Here is an 18,498-nt window from a genome sequence, read left to right on the forward strand (position 1 = left end):
CCAGTACCGTTAAGAGAGAAGCTGAAACAGGAACGAGATCTATAGCCCCGGGAAATTAATAGACCGACGTTCGCCTGCCGTCATTGACACGTAGATCTAAGTGTCAGCTGCATAGCTGTGGTAGGTATTAGCTGGCCTAATGGCAGCATCTACATATTGAACAATAGGGCTTCCAGTATTTACCCCTGAGGAACCTGTGGTTGGGCCTAAAGCCTGATTGGAATGTATCAAACATCTTGTTGGATGGGAGAAAGTCGTTATGCTGTTGGTATACAACTTTTTCAAGGACTTAGCCCAAAAACGGCAGATTTGATATATGCTGATAGTTCAGTACTGTGGAAAAAGACTTGGGATACTCTTAGGCTATTCAATCAGTCGCAACTAGACTGTTCAGCGTGTCTTAGAAGACGTTTCGCCTTTCGTTCGAACAGGCTTCATCAGTTTATGCTCATAGACTTAGATCTATAAGTGTGAACTGTCGAAGCCTGTTCGGACGAGAGGTGAAACGTGTTCAAAGACAAACTGAAAAGCCTCATTGCGACTGATTGAATGGTCTAAGTCTTATTCCACAGTACTGAACTATGAGCCCTTATCAAACCTGCCATTTACGGGGATATTTATTGGGATACTCTTAGGCTATTCAATCAGTCGCAACTAGACTGTTCAGCGTGTCTTAGAAGACGTTTCGCCTCTCGTTCGAACAGGCTTAATCAGTTTATGCTCATAGACTTAGATCTATAAGTGTGAACTGACGAAGCCTGTTCGGACGAGAGGTGAAATGTGTTCAAAGCCAAACTGAAAAGCCTCGTTGCGACTGATTGAATGGTCTAAGTCTTATTCCACAGTACTGAACTATGAGCCCTTATCAAACCTGCCATTTATGGGGATATTTATTGGGATACTCTTAGGCTATTCAATCAGTTGCAAGTAGACTGTTCAGCGTGTCTTAGAAGACGTTTTGCCTCTCGTTCGAACAGGCTTCATCAGTTTATGCTCATAGACCTAGATCTATAAGTGTGAACTGACGTAGCCTGTTCGGACGAGAGGTGAAACGTGTTCAAAGACAAACTGAAAAGCCTAGTTGCGACTGATTGAATGGCCTAAGTCTTATTCCACAGTACTGAACTATGAGCCCTTATCAAACCTGCCGTTTATGGGCAAAGTCCTTGGAAAGTTGTACACCAACACCTGTATTACTTTCTCCTGTCCATATTTAATACTTTTCAATCAGGCTTTAGGCCCAACCACAGGTTTCTCAGGGGTAAATTTTGGGACCCGTATTGTTCCGTATGTACCATTAGATCCTGAGAATGCAATGACCCGGATGAATGAGGACATCCATAGAAAAGACTCAGAATAATAACAATGACATGTTGGAACAAAGATAGCTTGTTAATCTCTGTCTGAGGAAAGGTCTCGCTCTGAGTTATAAAGAGACACTCAAAACTGATGCTATTTCTTCAGGAAATTAGGCCAAAATGTCCTGGAAGGCTAGTCTGTAATGGTATTAGGACAAGTAGTAATAGGTCATTCACAGACGATCCAGCTCTTTAAAAGTTGATTGTTAAAGCCGCACGTTATTGGTCCAAATGAGCGAATGAATTATTTTTATATGGGCTTTACATTAAGAAACCTATTGGTGGTGGTAAGCTACATTTATTCCAGTGACCAAGGTGGGTGAAGTGTCCTGCCTGGGGACACAATGGCAGTGACTCGGTTGGCGAAAGCTGGACTCAAACCAGAAAACCTCAAGGTTCCGGATGGCGGCTGTACCCGCCGAGCAACTCCGCCCACATGTGGTACAGAATTTGGGAGGCTTTTTGTTTTTCTGCAAATACTGTGTGCAGCTGCTGAGGATGAATTGTCGTCTACAACCGAATTTGTCTCTTGGAAGGCGGCTCGTTCTTTCTGCACCTGTGTGTCGGTGAGACTGTTGATGTGGCCAACGCTCGCACGGAGGTAGACGACATCTCCGCCGCTCCCTCCCTCTTATCGGCGCCGCAGATAGAGGTCGGGGGAGGCACCCGTGGGACGGGGGCGATGAGTCACCCTGATGGTGGTCTTATCTTATGATGAATGAGTGCAGGTGTAGCGCTTAGCACATCCTAATCATGTCTGCATATGTGAATAAATCACCATCCTGTGCAGCGTGGTGAGGTGGATTCGCGTTGCGTTCACTGACCGCCACCATGTGGGCACAAAGGAACATTATCTAAAACATTCTAGTCTCTCGTTAAGACACAGGATCTTTCTTCTTCCTGATCCGTGTGACTTCACAGTGAGCAATTTTGTTCTTCCTGTGGCTATAATCCCACACTGGGCTTGTTTGATTTTGTGTCCCGCCTCCTTCCCAGAAGAGTCCAGCTAGCATCCTGGTGGCTTCAAGCCTGAATCCATTCCACGTCCTTATCGCTGGTTCCACATTGACGCTCTAGGATGGGGGCGTTGGAGATGAACTCCTTATTCAACACACACTGAATTACATGTATTCCCTCAAATAAACCCCTCCACTCCTTTGATAATCACCAGGTGCAAGGTCCACTTAAAACAAATAAACAGTTAATGTTTTAACCTTAAAAATTTCAGAAATTCCACCCTCTGAATTGTCGAATTTCCTCAAATAGAGGCCTCCACTCAAATTGACACCGTACTTTTCATTAATCATTGGTTGCAAAGTCTGCTTAAACTAAAAAAACATATTGTTTCCCTTAGGAAAAAAATATGGAAATTCCACTCCTTGAATTATCCTATTTCTTCAAATAGAGGCCTCCACTCAAATTGACACCACATCTCAATTAATCATTGGGTTGAAGGTCCGCTTAAAATAATGAAGTTAGTTTTTTTACCCTATGGAAACGCATTACAGGAATTCCACTAAGTACTATTTTTTCTTCAAATAGAGGCCTCCACTCAAATTGACACCATACTTTTAATTAATCATTGGTTGCAAAGTCTACTTAATCTAAAAAACGTATTGTTTCCCTTAGGAAAAAAATATAGAAATTCCACTTCTTGAATTATCGTATTTCTTCAAATAGAGGCATCCACTCAATTTGACACCACACCTCAATTAATCATTGGGTTGAAGGTCCGCTTAAAATAATGAAGTTAGTTTTTTTACCCTATGGAAACGCATTACAGGAATTCCACTAAGTACTATTTTTTCTTCAAATAAAAGTCTCTACTGAAATTGACACCATACTTTTAATAAATCATTGGTTGCAAGGTCTACTTAAACTAAAAAATGGATTGTTTCCCTTAGGAAAAAAATATAGAAATTCCACTCCTTGAATTATCGTATTTCTTCAAATAGAGGCCTCCACTCAATTTGACACCACCCCTTAATTAATCATTGGGTTGAAGGTCCGCTTAAACTAATGAAGTTAGTTTAGTTAAACTAAAAAAACGTATTGTTTACCTTAGGAAAAATTTTTAGAAATTCCACTCCTTGAATTATCGTATTTCTTCAAATAGAGGCCTCCACTCAAATTGACACCACACCTCAATTAATCATTGGGTTGAAGGTCCGCTTAAACTAATGAAGTTAGTAGTTTTACCCTATGGAAACGCATTACAGGAATTCCACTAAGTACTAATTTTACTTCAAATACAAGTCTCTACTGAAATTGACACCATACTTTTAATCAATCATTGGTTGCAAGGTCTACTTAAACTAAAAAACGTATTGTTTCCCTTAGGAAAAAAATGTAGAAATTCCACTCTTTGAATTATCATATTTCCTCAAAAGAGGCCTCCACTCAATTTGACACCACACCTCAATTAATCATTGTGTTGAAGGTCCGCTTAAACTAATGAAGTTAGTTGTTTTACCCTATGGAAACGCATTACAGGAATTCCACTAAGTACTAATATTTCTTCAAATAAAAATCTACTCAAATTGACACCATACTTTTAATAAATCATTGGTTGCAAAGTCTACTTAAACTAAAAAACGCATTGTTTCCTTTAGAAAAAAAAAAAAATAGAAATTCCACTTCTTGAATTATCGTATTTCTTCAAATAGAGGCCTCCACTCAAATTGACACCACACCTCAATTAATCATTGGGTTGAAGGTCCGCTTAAACTAATGAAGTTAATTTTTTTACCCTATGGAAACGCATTACAGGAACTCCACTAAGTACAAATTTTTCTTCAAATAAAAGTCTCTACTCAAATTGACACCATACTTTTAATAAATCATTGGTTGCAAAGTCTACTTAAACTAAAAAACTTATTGTTTCCCTTAGGAAAAAAATATGGAAATTCCACTCCTTGAATTATCGTATTTATTCAAATAGAGGCCTCCACTCAAATTGACACCACATCTCAATTAATCATTGGGTTGAAGGTCCGCTTAAACTAATAAAGTTCGTTTTTTTACCCTATGGAAACGCATTACAGGAATTCCACTAAGTACTAATTTTTCTTCAAATAAAAGTCTCTACTGAATTTGACACCATACTTTTAATTAATCATTGGTTGCAAGGTCCACTTAAACTAAAAACCGTAGTGTTTCCTTTAGGAAAAAGATATAGAAATTCCACTCTTTGAATTATCCTATTTCCTCAAATAGAGGCCTCCACTCAAATTGACACCACACATCAATCATTGGGTTAAAAGTCCGCTTAAACTAATAGTTAGTTATTTTACCCTATGGAAACGTATTACAGGAATTCCACTAAGTACTAATTTTTCTTCAAATAAAAGTCTCTACTCAAATTGACACCACACTTTTAATTAATCATTGGTTGCAAAGTCTGCTTAAACTAAAAAAAACTTATTGTTTCCCTTAGGAAACAAATAAGGAAATTCCACTCCTTGAATTATCCTATTTCTTCAAATAGAGGCCTCCACTCAAATTGACACCACACCTCAATTAATCATTGGGTTGAAGGTCCGCTTAAACTAATGAAGTTAATTTTTTTACCCTATGGAAACGCATTACAGGAATTCCACTAAGTACTAATTTTTCTTCAAATAAAAGTCTCTACTCAAATTGACACCATACTTTTAATTAATCATTGGATGCAAAGTCTACTTAAACTAAAAAACGTATTGTTTCCCTTAGGAAAAAAATGTAGAAATTCCACTCCTTAAATTATCATGTTTCTTCAAATCGAGGCCTCCACTCAAATTGACATCACATCTCAATTAATCATTGGGTTGAAGGTCCGCTTAAACTAATGAAGTTATTTTTTTTACCCTATGGAAAGGCATTACAGGAATTCCTCTAAGTACTAATTTTTCTTCAAATAAAAGTCTCTACTCAAATTGACACCATACTTTTAATTAATCATTGGTTGCAAGGTCTACTTAAACTAAAAAACGTATTGTTTCCCTTAGGAAAAAAATATAGAAATTCCACTCCTTGAATTATCGTATTTATTCAAATAGAGGCCTCCACTCAAATTGACACCACATCTCAATTAATCATTGGGTTGAAGGTCCGCTTAAACTAATGAAGATAGTTTTTTCACATGATGGAAACGCATTACAGGAATTCCACTAAGTACTAATTTTACTTCAAATACAAGTCTCTACTGAAATTGACACCATACTTTTAATTAATCATTGGTTGCAAGGTCTACTTAAACTAAAAAACGTATTGTTTCCCTTAGGAAAAAAATGTAGAAATTCCACTCTTTGAATTATCATATTTCCTCAAAAGAGGCCTCCACTCAATTTGACACCACACCTCAATTAATCATTGTGTTGAAGGTCCGCTTAAACTAATGAAGTTAGTTGTTTTACCCTATGGAAACGCATTACAGGAATTCCACTAAGTACTAATATTTCTTCAAATAAAAATCTACTCAAATTGACACCATACTTTTAATAAATCATTGGTTGCAAAGTCTACTTAAACTAAAAAACGCATTGTTTCCTTTAGAAAAAAAAAAAAATAGAAATTCCACTTCTTGAATTATCGTATTTCTTCAAATAGAGGCCTCCACTCAAATTGACACCACACCTCAATTAATCATTGGGTTGAAGGTCCGCTTAAACTAATGAAGTTAATTTTTTTACCCTATGGAAACGCATTACAGGAACTCCACTAAGTACAAATTTTTCTTCAAATAAAAGTCTCTACTCAAATTGACACCATACTTTTAATAAATCATTGGTTGCAAAGTCTACTTAAACTAAAAAACTTATTGTTTCCCTTAGGAAAAAAATATGGAAATTCCACTCCTTGAATTATCGTATTTATTCAAATAGAGGCCTCCACTCAAATTGACACCACATCTCAATTAATCATTGGGTTGAAGGTCCGCTTAAACTAATAAAGTTCGTTTTTTTACCCTATGGAAACGCATTACAGGAATTCCACTAAGTACTAATTTTTCTTCAAATAAAAGTCTCTACTGAATTTGACACCATACTTTTAATTAATCATTGGTTGCAAGGTCCACTTAAACTAAAAACCGTAGTGTTTCCTTTAGGAAAAAGATATAGAAATTCCACTCTTTGAATTATCCTATTTCCTCAAATAGAGGCCTCCACTCAAATTGACACCACACATCAATCATTGGGTTAAAAGTCCGCTTAAACTAATAGTTAGTTATTTTACCCTATGGAAACGTATTACAGGAATTCCACTAAGTACTAATTTTTCTTCAAATAAAAGTCTCTACTCAAATTGACACCACACTTTTAATTAATCATTGGTTGCAAAGTCTGCTTAAACTAAAAAAAACTTATTGTTTCCCTTAGGAAACAAATAAGGAAATTCCACTCCTTGAATTATCCTATTTCTTCAAATAGAGGCCTCCACTCAAATTGACACCACACCTCAATTAATCATTGGGTTGAAGGTCCGCTTAAACTAATGAAGTTAATTTTTTTACCCTATGGAAACGCATTACAGGAATTCCACTAAGTACTAATTTTTCTTCAAATAAAAGTCTCTACTCAAATTGACACCATACTTTTAATTAATCATTGGATGCAAAGTCTACTTAAACTAAAAAACGTATTGTTTCCCTTAGGAAAAAAATGTAGAAATTCCACTCCTTAAATTATCATGTTTCTTCAAATCGAGGCCTCCACTCAAATTGACATCACATCTCAATTAATCATTGGGTTGAAGGTCCGCTTAAACTAATGAAGTTATTTTTTTTACCCTATGGAAAGGCATTACAGGAATTCCTCTAAGTACTAATTTTTCTTCAAATAAAAGTCTCTACTCAAATTGACACCATACTTTTAATTAATCATTGGTTGCAAGGTCTACTTAAACTAAAAAACGTATTGTTTCCCTTAGGAAAAAAATATAGAAATTCCACTCCTTGAATTATCGTATTTATTCAAATAGAGGCCTCCACTCAAATTGACACCACATCTCAATTAATCATTGGGTTGAAGGTCCGCTTAAACTAATGAAGATAGTTTTTTCACATGATGGAAACGCATTACAGGAATTCCACTAAGTACTAATTTTACTTCAAATACAAGTCTCTACTGAAATTGACACCATACTTTTAATTAATCATTGGTTGCAAGGTCTACTTAAACTAAAAAACGTATTGTTTCCCTTAGGAAAAAATTATAGAAATTCCACTCTTTGAATGATCCTATTTCCTCAAATAGAGGCCTTCACTCAAATTGACACCACACCTCAATTAATCATTGAGTTGAAGGTCCGCTTAAACTAATGAAGGTAATTTTTTACATGATGGAAACGCATTACAGGAATTCCACTAAGTACTATTTTTTTCTTCAAATAAAAGTCTCTACTCAAATTGACACCATACTTTTAATAAATCATTGGTTGCAAAGTCTACTTAAACTAAAAAATGTATTGTTTCCCTTAGAAAAAAAAAAAAAGAAATTCCACTCCTTGAATTATCGTATTTCTTCAAATAGAGGCCTCCACTCAAATTGACACCGCACCTCAATTAATCATTGGGTTGAAGGTCCGCTTAAACTAATGAAGTTAATTTTTTTACCCTATTGAAACTCATTACAGGAACTCCACTAAGTACTAATTTTTCTTCAAATAAAAGTCTCTACTCAAATTGACACCATACTTTTAATTAATCATTGGTTGCAAATACTACTTAAACTAAAAAACGTATTGGTTCCCTTAGGAAAAAAATATAGAAATTCCACTCCTTAAATTATCATGTTTCTTCAAATAGAGGCCTTCACTCAAATTGACACCACACTTCAATTAATAATTGGGTTGAAAGTCCGCTTAAACTAATGAAGTTAGTTTTTTTTACCTTATGGAAACTCATTACAGGAATTCCACTAAGTACTATTTTTTCTTCAAATAAAAGTCTCTACTCAAATTGACACCATACTTTTAATTAATCATTGGTTGCAAAGTCTACTTAAACTAAAAAACGTATTGGTTCCCTTAGGAAAAAAATATAGAAATTCCACTCCTTAAATTATCATGTTTCTTCAAATAGAGGCCTCCACTCAAATTGACACCACACCTCAATTAATAATTGGGTTGAAGGTCCGCTTAAACTAATGAAGTTAGGTTTTTTTACCTTATGAAAACGCATTACAGGAATTCCACTAAGTACTATTTTTTCTTCAAATAAAAGTCTCTACTCAAATTGACACCATACTTTTAATTAATCATTGGATGCAAAGTCTACTTAAACTAAAAAACATATTGTTTCCCTTAGGAAAAAAATATAGAAATTCCACTCTTTGAATTATCCTATTTCCTCAAATAGAGGCCTCCACTCAAATTGACACCACACCTCAATTAATCATTGGGTTGAAGGTCCGCTTAAACTAATGAAGTTAGTTTTTCTTACCCTATGGAAACGCATTACAGGAATTCCACTAAGTACTAATTTTTCTTCAAATAAAAGTCTCTACTCAAATTGACACCACACTTTTAATTAATCATTGGTTGCAAAGTCTGCTTAAACTAAAAAAAAACGTATATTGTTTCCCTTAGAAAACAAATATGGAAATTCCACTCCTTGAATTATCGTATTTCTTCAAATAGAGGCCTCCACTCAAACTGACACCACACCTCAATTAATCATTGGGTTGAAGGTCCGCTTAAACTAATGAAGTTAGTTTTTTTTTACCCTATGGAAACGCATTACAGGAATTCCACTAAGTACTAGTTTTTCTTCAAATAAAAATCTCTACTCAAATTGACACCATACTTTTAATTAATCATTGGTTGCAAAGTCTGCTTGAACTAAAAAACGTATTGTTTCCCTTATAAAAAAAAAAATTGAAATTACACTCCTTGAATTATCGTATTTCTTCAAAAAGAGGCCTCTACTCAAATTGACACCACACCTCAATTAATCATTGGGTTGAAGGTCCGCTTAAACTAATGAAGTTAGTAGTTTTACCCTATGGAAACGCATTACAGGAATTCCACTAAGTACTAATTTTACTTCAAATACAAGTCTCTACTGAAATTGACACCATACTTTTAATTAATCATTGGTTGCAAGGTCTACTTAAACTAAAAAACGTATTGTTTCCCTTAGGAAAAAAATGTAGAAATTCCACTCTTTGAATTATCATATTTCCTCAAATAGAGGCCTCCACTCAATTTGACACCACACCTCAATTAATCATTGTGTTGAAGGTCCGCTTAAACTAATGAAGTTAGTTGTTTTACCCTATGGAAAGGCATTACAGGAATTCCTCTAAGTACTAATATTTCTTCAAATAAAAATCTACTCAAATTGACACCATACTTTTAATAAATCATTGGTTGCAAAGTCTACTTAAACTAAAAAACTTATTGTTTCCCTTAGAAAAAAAAAAAATAGAAATTCCACTTCTTGAATTATCGTATTTCTTCAAATAGAGGCCTCCACTCAAATTGACACCACACCTCAATTAATCATTGGGTTGAAGGTCCGCTTAAACTAATGAAGTTAATTTTTTTACCCTATGGAAACGCATTACAGGAACTCCACTAAGTACAAATTTTTCTTCAAATAAAAGTCTCTACTCAAATTGACACCATACTTTTAATAAATCATTGGTTGCAAAGTCTACTTAAACTAAAAAACTTATTGTTTCCCTTAGGAAAAAAGTATGGAAATTCCACTCCTTGAATTATCGTATTTATTCAAATAGAGGCCTCCACTCAAATTGACACCACATCTCAATTAATCATTGGGTTGAAGGTCCGCTTAAACTAATGAAGTTAGTAGTTTTACCCTATGGAAACGCATTACAGGAATTCCACTAAGTACTAATTTTACTTCAAATACAAGTCTCTACTGAAATTGACACCATACTTTTAATTAATCATTGGTTGCAAGGTCTACTTAAACTAAAAAACGTATTGTTTCCCTTAGGAAAAAGATATAGAAATTCCACTCTTTGAATTATCCTATTTCCTCAAATAGAGGCCTCCACTCAATTTGACACCACACCTCAATTAATCATTGTGTTGAAGGTCCGCTTAAACTAATGAAGTTAGTTGTTTTACCCTATGGAAAGGCATTACAGGAATTCCTCTAAGTACTAATATTTCTTCAAATAAAAATCTACTCAAATTGACACCATACTTTTAATAAATCATTGGTTGCAAAGTCTACTTAAACTAAAAAACTTATTGTTTCCCTTAGAAAAAAAAAAATAGAAATTCCACTTCTTGAATTATCGTATTTCTTCAAATAGAGGCCTCCACTCAAATTGACACCACACCTCAATTAATCATTGGGTTGAAGGTCCGCTTAAACTAATGAAGTTAATTTTTTTACCCTATGGAAACGCATTACAGGAACTCCACTAAGTACAAATTTTTCTTCAAATAAAAGTCTCTACTCAAATTGACACCATACTTTTAATAAATCATTGGTTGCAAAGTCTACTTAAACTAAAAAACTTATTGTTTCCCTTAGGAAAAAAGTATGGAAATTCCACTCCTTGAATTATCGTATTTATTCAAATAGAGGCCTCCACTCAAATTGACACCACATCTCAATTAATCATTGTGTTGAAGGTCCGCTTAAACTAATAAAGTTCGTTTTTTTACCCTATGGAAACGCATTACAGGAATTCCACTAAGTACTAATTTTTCTTCAAATAAAAGTCTCTACTGAATTTGACACCATACTTTTAATTAATCATTGGTTGCAAGGTCCACTTAAACTAAAAACCGTAGTGTTTCCTTTAGGAAAAAGATATAGAAATTCCACTCTTTGAATTATCCTATTTCCTCAAATAGAGGCCTCCACTCAAATTGACACCACACATCAATCATTGGGTTAAAAGTCCGCTTAAACTAATAGTTAGTTATTTTACCCTATGGAAACGTATTACAGGAATTCCACTAAGTACTAATTTTTCTTCAAATAAAAGTCTCTACTCAAATTGACACCACACTTTTAATTAATCATTGGTTGCAAAGTCTGCTTAAACTAAAAAAAACTTATTGTTTCCCTTAGGAAACAAATAAGGAAATTCCACTCCTTGAATTATCCTATTTCTTCAAATAGAGGCCTCCACTCAAATTGACACCACACCTCAATTAATCATTGGGTTGAAGGTCCGCTTAAACTAATGAAGTTAATTTTTTTACCCTATGGAAACGCATTACAGGAATTCCACTAAGTACTAATTTTTCTTCAAATAAAAGTCTCTACTGAAATTGACACCATACTTTTAATTAATCATTGGTTGCAAGGTCTACTTAAACTAAAAAACGTATTGTTTCCCTTAGGAAAAAATTATAGAAATTCCACTCTTTGAATGATCCTATTTCCTCAAATAGAGGCCTTCATTCAAATTGACACCACACCTCAATTAATCATTGAGTTGAAGGTCCGCTTAAACTAATGAAGGTAATTTTTTACATGATGGAAACGCATTACAGGAATTCCACTAAGTACTATTTTTTTCTTCAAATAAAAGTCTCTACTCAAATTGACACCATACTTTTAATAAATCATTGGTTGCAAAGTCTACTTAAACTAAAAAATGTATTGTTTCCCTTAGAAAAAAAAAAAAAGAAATTCCACTCCTTGAATTATCGTATTTCTTCAAATAGAGGCCTCCACTCAAATTGACACCGCACCTCAATTAATCATTGGGTTGAAGGTCCGCTTAAACTAATGAAGTTAATTTTTTTACCCTATTGAAACTCATTACAGGAACTCCACTAAGTACTAATTTTTCTTCAAATAAAAGTCTCTACTCAAATTGACACCATACTTTTAATTAATCATTGGTTGCAAAGTCTACTTAAACTAAAAAACGTATTGGTTCCCTTAGGAAAAAAATATAGAAATTCCACTCCTTAAATTATCATGTTTCTTCAAATAGAGGCCTTCACTCAAATTGACACCACACCTCAATTAATAATTGGGTTGAAGGTCCGCTTAAACTAATGAAGTTAGTTTTTTTTACCTTATGGAAACTCATTACAGGAATTCCACTAAGTACTATTTTTTCTTCAAATAAAAGTCTCTACTCAAATTGACACCATACTTTTAATTAATCATTGGTTGCAAAGTCTACTTAAACTAAAAAACGTATTGGTTCCCTTAGGAAAAAAATATAGAAATTCCACTCCTTGAATTATCGTATTTCTTCAAATAGAGGCCTCCACTCAAATTGACACCACACCTCAATTAATAATTGGGTTGAAGGTCCGCTTAAACTAATGAAGTTAGGTTTTTTTTACCTTATGGAAACGCATTACAGGAATTCCACTAGGTACTATTTTTTCTTCAAATAAAAGTCTACTCAAATTGACACCATACTTTTAATTAATCATTGGATGCAAAGTCTACTTAAACTAAAAAACATATTGTTTCCCTTAGGAAAAAAATATAGAAATTCCACTCTTTGAATTATCCTATTTCCTCAAATAGAGGCCTCCACTCAAATTGACACCACACCTCAATTAATCATTGGGTTGAAGGTCCGCTTAAACTAATGAAGTTAGTTTTTCTTACCCTATGGAAACGCATTACAGGAATTCCACTAAGTACTAATTTTTCTTCAAATAAAAGTCTCTACTCAAATTGACACCACACTTTTAATTAATCATTGGTTGCAAAGTCTGCTTAAACTAAAAAAAAACGTATATTGTTTCCCTTAGAAAACAAATATGGAAATTCCACTCCTTGAATTATCGTATTTCTTCAAATAGAGGCCTCCACTCAAACTGACACCACACCTCAATTAATCATTGGGTTGAAGGTCCGCTTAAACTAATGAAGTTAGTTTTTTTTTACCCTATGGAAACGCATTACAGGAATTCCACTAAGTACTAGTTTTTCTTCAAATAAAAATCTCTACTCAAATTGACACCATACTTTTAATTAATCATTGGTTGCAAAGTCTGCTTGAACTAAAAAACGTATTGTTTCCCTTATAAAAAAAAAAAATTGAAATTACACTCCTTGAATTATCGTATTTCTTCAAAAAGAGGCCACTACTCAAATTGACACCACACCTCAATTAATCATTGAGGTGTGACATCGCATTGACAAAGATAAGACCTTCTGGAGGAAAGTTCTGTGGTCAGATGAAACAAAAAATTAGCTGTTTGGCCACAATACCCAGCAATATGTTTGGAGGAGAAAAGGTGAGGCCTTTAATCCCAGGAACACCATGCTTACCGTCAAGCATGGTGGTGGTAGTATCATGCTCTGTGCCTGTTTTGCTGCCAATGGAATTGGTGCATTACAGAGAGTAAATGGGACAATGAAAAATGAAGATTACCTCCAAATTCTTCAGGACAACCTAAAATCATCAGCGCGGAAGTTGGGTCTTAGGCGCGGTTGGGTGTTCCAACAGGACAATGACCCCAAACACACGTCAAAAGTGGTAAAGGAATGGCTAAATCAGGGTAGAATGAAGGTTTTAGAATGGCCTTCCCAAAGTCCTGACTTAAACGTGTGGACAATGCTGAAGAAACAAGTGCATGTCAGAAAACCAACACATTTAGCTGAACTGCACCAATTCTGTCAAGAGGAGTGGTCACAAATTCAAGCAGAAGCTTGTGGTTGGCTACCAAAAGCGCCTTATTGCAGTGAAACCTGCCAAGGGACATGTAAGCAAATATGAACATTTTGACCCAGCAGATTTGGTCACTGTGGAGGACTCGCACCTCCGGGTTCCTCGGACCACCAATGACGGACATGACAGGCTCGTTTGTAGTGGAGAACAATGATTTATTTTTCAATAAATCTGCTTCTCTTGCTCCTCTGCTTTTCAGCACTCTCCTCTGGTGACGGTCGCGCTCTTCCGGTTGCTTTTAAGCCTCCCGCGTCTCCGTCTCGGGCTCGGGTTCTCTCTCCATCGTCCTCTCCAACTTCTCCCACCCTGTCCTTCTCGGCTGCTGCCCTTTTGTAGAGTGACAGGTGATCTGAAGACTGCGCCCAGGTGGGCTACTTTCGCACCTGTCGCCCCGGCACACCCCGCCTCGCTGCAGGGCTGCAGGCCACGCCTCCTCACAGTCACATTTTCAGTAGATTCATAATAAATTCGTAAAAGAAGCAAACTTCATGAATGTTTTTTGTGACCAACAAGTATGTGCTCCAATCACTACATCACAAAAAAATAAGAGTTGTAGAGATGATTGGAAACTGAAGACAGCCATGACATTATGTTCTTTATGTCAAGTTTTGACCACGACTGTAAATAACCGGCGGTGACTGTGATTAGTGCGGCTGATGGGTTTTAGGGTTCCGAGGCGTAAAAACAGGAAGTGAAATTGAGATTTTGCAAAATGATCTGACTCAGTCCTGCCAACCTCACTTGTGTCAAATCTGCTGTGACGGCACAAAGACAAGAACTTCCTCGTTGCGTGCCGTGACGGCGATAAAAGTGCATCAAGCGCTCCCGATGATTTCAACATCTGATCTTTCTCTTCCCGTCAGAGCGCCGTCAGCGGATAAGGCGGTCCGTTCATCGTCACACGTCATGGGCGCCAGTTGTCATGCACACCCGTGTCCCAGAGCCTCCTACAAGGTCCGAGCACCCGCCACGCCGTGACAGCTGCCGGGGCGGACGCTGCCGGTCGCCGACAGCATGACGCACGTGGACTACAAGTACACCCTGCTGGGCTCCCCGCCGGACGACTACTGCCAGAGACCGTTGCTGCTGCAGGTGGACGAGGCGCTTGTCAACCTGTTCACCATCCTGGAGGTGAAACGGGAGAGCCCCAGGATGTGGCGGGCGCTGGGCGGCGCCCACAAGGTCCGCTTCTACGGCCTCCTCTTTGGCGTGGCCGTCATGTTCCTCGTCATGACTTCGTATGTCCTGACCGGGGACAAGAAGGGTCTGCTGCTCACGCCGTCACCGTATCACATCGGCGGCCTGGTCAGCCCCGGACCCTTCGCCTTCAACCTGTCGGCGGTCAAGGATTACGCGCACATGCAGCTGGTGGTCAAGTCCATCGAGTCCAAAGTGGTGTTCACCGGTTGGCGGCAGATTCCGGAACGCACGGCGTTGGTTCAAAGCGAGCAACATGTGAGTACAGTGGAACTTCCATTTACAAACTCAATTGGTTTGTATATCAAAAAGTTCATATAGTGAAGCAAAGTTCTCCGTAAGAAGCAATGTAGCTATGAATTAGTGCAGGGGTCGGCGAGCCGCATGCGGCTCTTTAGCGCCGCCCCAGTGGCTCTCTGGAGCTTTTTCAAAAATGTATGAAAAATGGAAAAAGATGAGGGGAAAATGTGTTATTTTTTGTTTTAATATGGTTTGTGTAGGAGGACAAACATGACACAAACCTCCCTAATTGTTATAAAGCTCACTGTTTATATCATACTTGCCAACCTTGAGACCTCCGATTTCGGGAGGTGGGGGGCGGGGCGGGCGTGGTTGGGGGCGTGGTTTAGAGGGGAGGAGTATATTTACAGCTAGGATTCACCAAGTCAAGTATTTCATATATATATATATATAAATAAAATACTTGAATTTCAGTGTTCATTTATTTACACATATACACACACATAACACTCATCTACTCATTGTTGAGTTAAGGGTTGAATTGTCCATCCTTGTTCTATTCTCTGTCACTATTTTTCTAACCATGCTGAACACCCTCTCTGATGATGCAATGCTGTGTGGCACGCACAAAAGTGTTTTCATCAAATGCACTAGATGGCAGTATTGTCCTGTGTCACAACATTGCTGTTTACGGCAGACGAACTGCTTTACGGTAGACAAAACGTGACTGCTGTTGTTGTGTGTTGTTGCCGCTCTGGGAGGACGTTAATGAAACTGCCTAACAATAAACCCACATAAGAAACCAAGAACTCACCCTCCATCATTCTACAGTTATAACATGATTGGGCAGGTACGTTGTTTATATTGTGTGCCTGAATTTCGGGAGATTTTCGGGAGAAAATTTGTCCCGGGAGGTTTTCGGGAGAGGCACTGAATTTCGGGAGTCTCCCGGAAAATCCGGGAGGGTTGGCAAGTATGGTTTATATTAATCATGCTTCACTGATTCGAGTATTTGACGAGCGCCATTTTGTCCTACTAATTTTGGCAGTCCTTGAACTCACCGTTGTTTGTTTACATGTATAACTTTCTAGGACGTGTTTTATGCCACTTCTTTTTCTGTCTCATTTTGTCCACCAAGCTTTTGATGTTGTGCGTGAATGCACAAAGGTGAGTTTTGTTGATGTTATTGACTTGTGTGGAGTGCTAATCAGACATATTTGGTCACTGCATGACTGCAAGCTAATCGATGCTAACATGCTATTTGGGCTAGCTATATGTACATATTGCATCATTTTGCCTCGTTTGTAGCTATATTTGAGCTCATTTGGTTTCCTTTAAGTCCTCTTAATTCAGTTTATATCTCATGACACACTATCTGTATGTAAAATGGCTTTTATTTTTTTGCGGCTCCAGACAGATTTGTTTTTGTATTTTTGGTCCAATATGGCTCTTTCAACATTTTGGGTTGCCGACCCCTGAACTAGTGTCATGATCCGTGGTCTGGATCATGTTTTTGTTATGTTCTGTTAGTTTTGGACTCTTTTAGTTCCTGTTTGACACCGGAGTTTGTTTTACAAACCCCGTTTCCATATGAGTTGGGAATTTGTGTTAGATGTAAATATAAACGGTATACAATGATTTGCAAATCATTTTCAAGCCATGAATATGCTACAAAGACAACACATTTGATGTTCAAACTGATAAACCTTTTTTTTTTTTCAAGCAATCATTAACTTTAGAATTTGATGCCAGCAACACGCGACAAAGACGTTGGGAAAGGTGGCAAGAAATACTGATAAAGTTGAGGAATGCTCATCAAACACTTATTTGGAACATCCCACAGGTGTGCAGGCTAATTGGGAACAGGTGGGTGCCATGATTGGGTATAAAAACAGCTTCCCAAAAAATGCTCAGTCTTTCACAAGAAAGGATGGGGCGAGGGTCACCACTTTGTCCACAACTGCGTGAGCAAATAGTCAAACAGTTTAAGAACAATGTTTCTCAAAGTGCAATTGCAAGGAATTGAGGGATTTCAACATCTACGCTCCATAATATCATCAAAAGGTTCAGAGAATCTGGAGAGATCACTCCACGTAAGCAGCATGACCGTGACCTTCGATCCCTCAGATGGCACTGTATCAAAAACCAACATCAATCTCTAAAGGATATCACTACATGGGCTCAGGAACACTTTAGAAAACCACTGTCACTAAATACAGTTTGTCGCTACATCTGTAAGTGCAAGTTAAAGCTCTACTATGCAAAGGGAAAGCCATTTATCAACAACACCCAGAAACGCCGCTGGTTTCTCTGGGCCCGAGATCATCTAAGATGGACTCATGCAAAGTGGAAAAGTGTTCTGTGGTCTGACGAGTCCACATTTCAAATTGTTTTTGGAAATACTCGACATCGTGTCATCCGGACCAAAGGGGAAGCGAACCATCCAGACTGTTATCGACGCAAAGTTCAAAAGCCAGCATGTGTGATGGTATGGGGGTGCATTAGTGCCCAAGGCATGGGTAACTTACACATCTGTGAAGGCACCATTAATGCTGAAAGGTACATACAGGTTTTGGAACAACATATGCTGCTATCTAAGCGCCGTCTTTATCATGGACGCCCCTGCTTATTTCAGCAAGACAATGCCAAGCCACATTCAGCACGTGTTACAACAGCGTGGCTTGGTAAAAAAAGAGTGCGGGTACTTTCCTGGCCCGTCTGCAGTCCAGACCTGTCTCCCATCGAAAATGTGTGGCGCATTATGAAGCGTAAAATACGACAGCGGAGACCCCGGACTGTTGAACGACTGGAGCTCTACATAAAACAAGGATGGGAAAGAATTCCACTTTCAAAGCTTCAACAATTAGTTTCCTCAGTTCCCAATTGTTTATTGAGTGTTGTTAAAAGAAAAGGTGATGTAACACGGTGGTGAACATGCCCTTTCCCAACTACTTTGGCACGTGTTGCAGCCATGAAATTCTAAGTTAATTATTTGCAAAAAAAAAAAAATAACGTTTATGAGTTTGAACATCAAATATGTTGTCTTTGTAGTGCATTCAATTGAATATGGCTTGAAAAGGATT

The 18,498-nt window shown here is 37.3% G+C and overlaps 1 protein-coding gene across 3 annotated transcripts in view; it reads left to right on the top strand.

Annotated features, from left to right (window-relative positions):
* LOC133577776 (carbohydrate sulfotransferase 15-like) overlaps positions 1 to 18,498 on the top strand; it is a 116,754-nt gene that overhangs the window by 64,411 nt on the left and 33,845 nt on the right. For all 3 annotated transcript variants that reach the window (XM_061931786.1, XM_061931787.1, XM_061931785.2), the window contains exon 2: positions 14,842 to 15,433. In XM_061931786.1, coding sequence (XP_061787770.1) covers positions 14,993 to 15,433 — 441 coding nt within the window. In that variant the 5' untranslated portion in view covers positions 14,842 to 14,992. The remainder of the gene's footprint in view (positions 1 to 14,841; positions 15,434 to 18,498) is intronic.

The sequence above is a fragment of the Nerophis lumbriciformis genome, linkage group LG39 (genome assembly GCF_033978685.3).
Source record: "Nerophis lumbriciformis linkage group LG39, RoL_Nlum_v2.1, whole genome shotgun sequence".
Taxonomy (NCBI): domain Eukaryota; kingdom Metazoa; phylum Chordata; class Actinopteri; order Syngnathiformes; family Syngnathidae; genus Nerophis; species Nerophis lumbriciformis.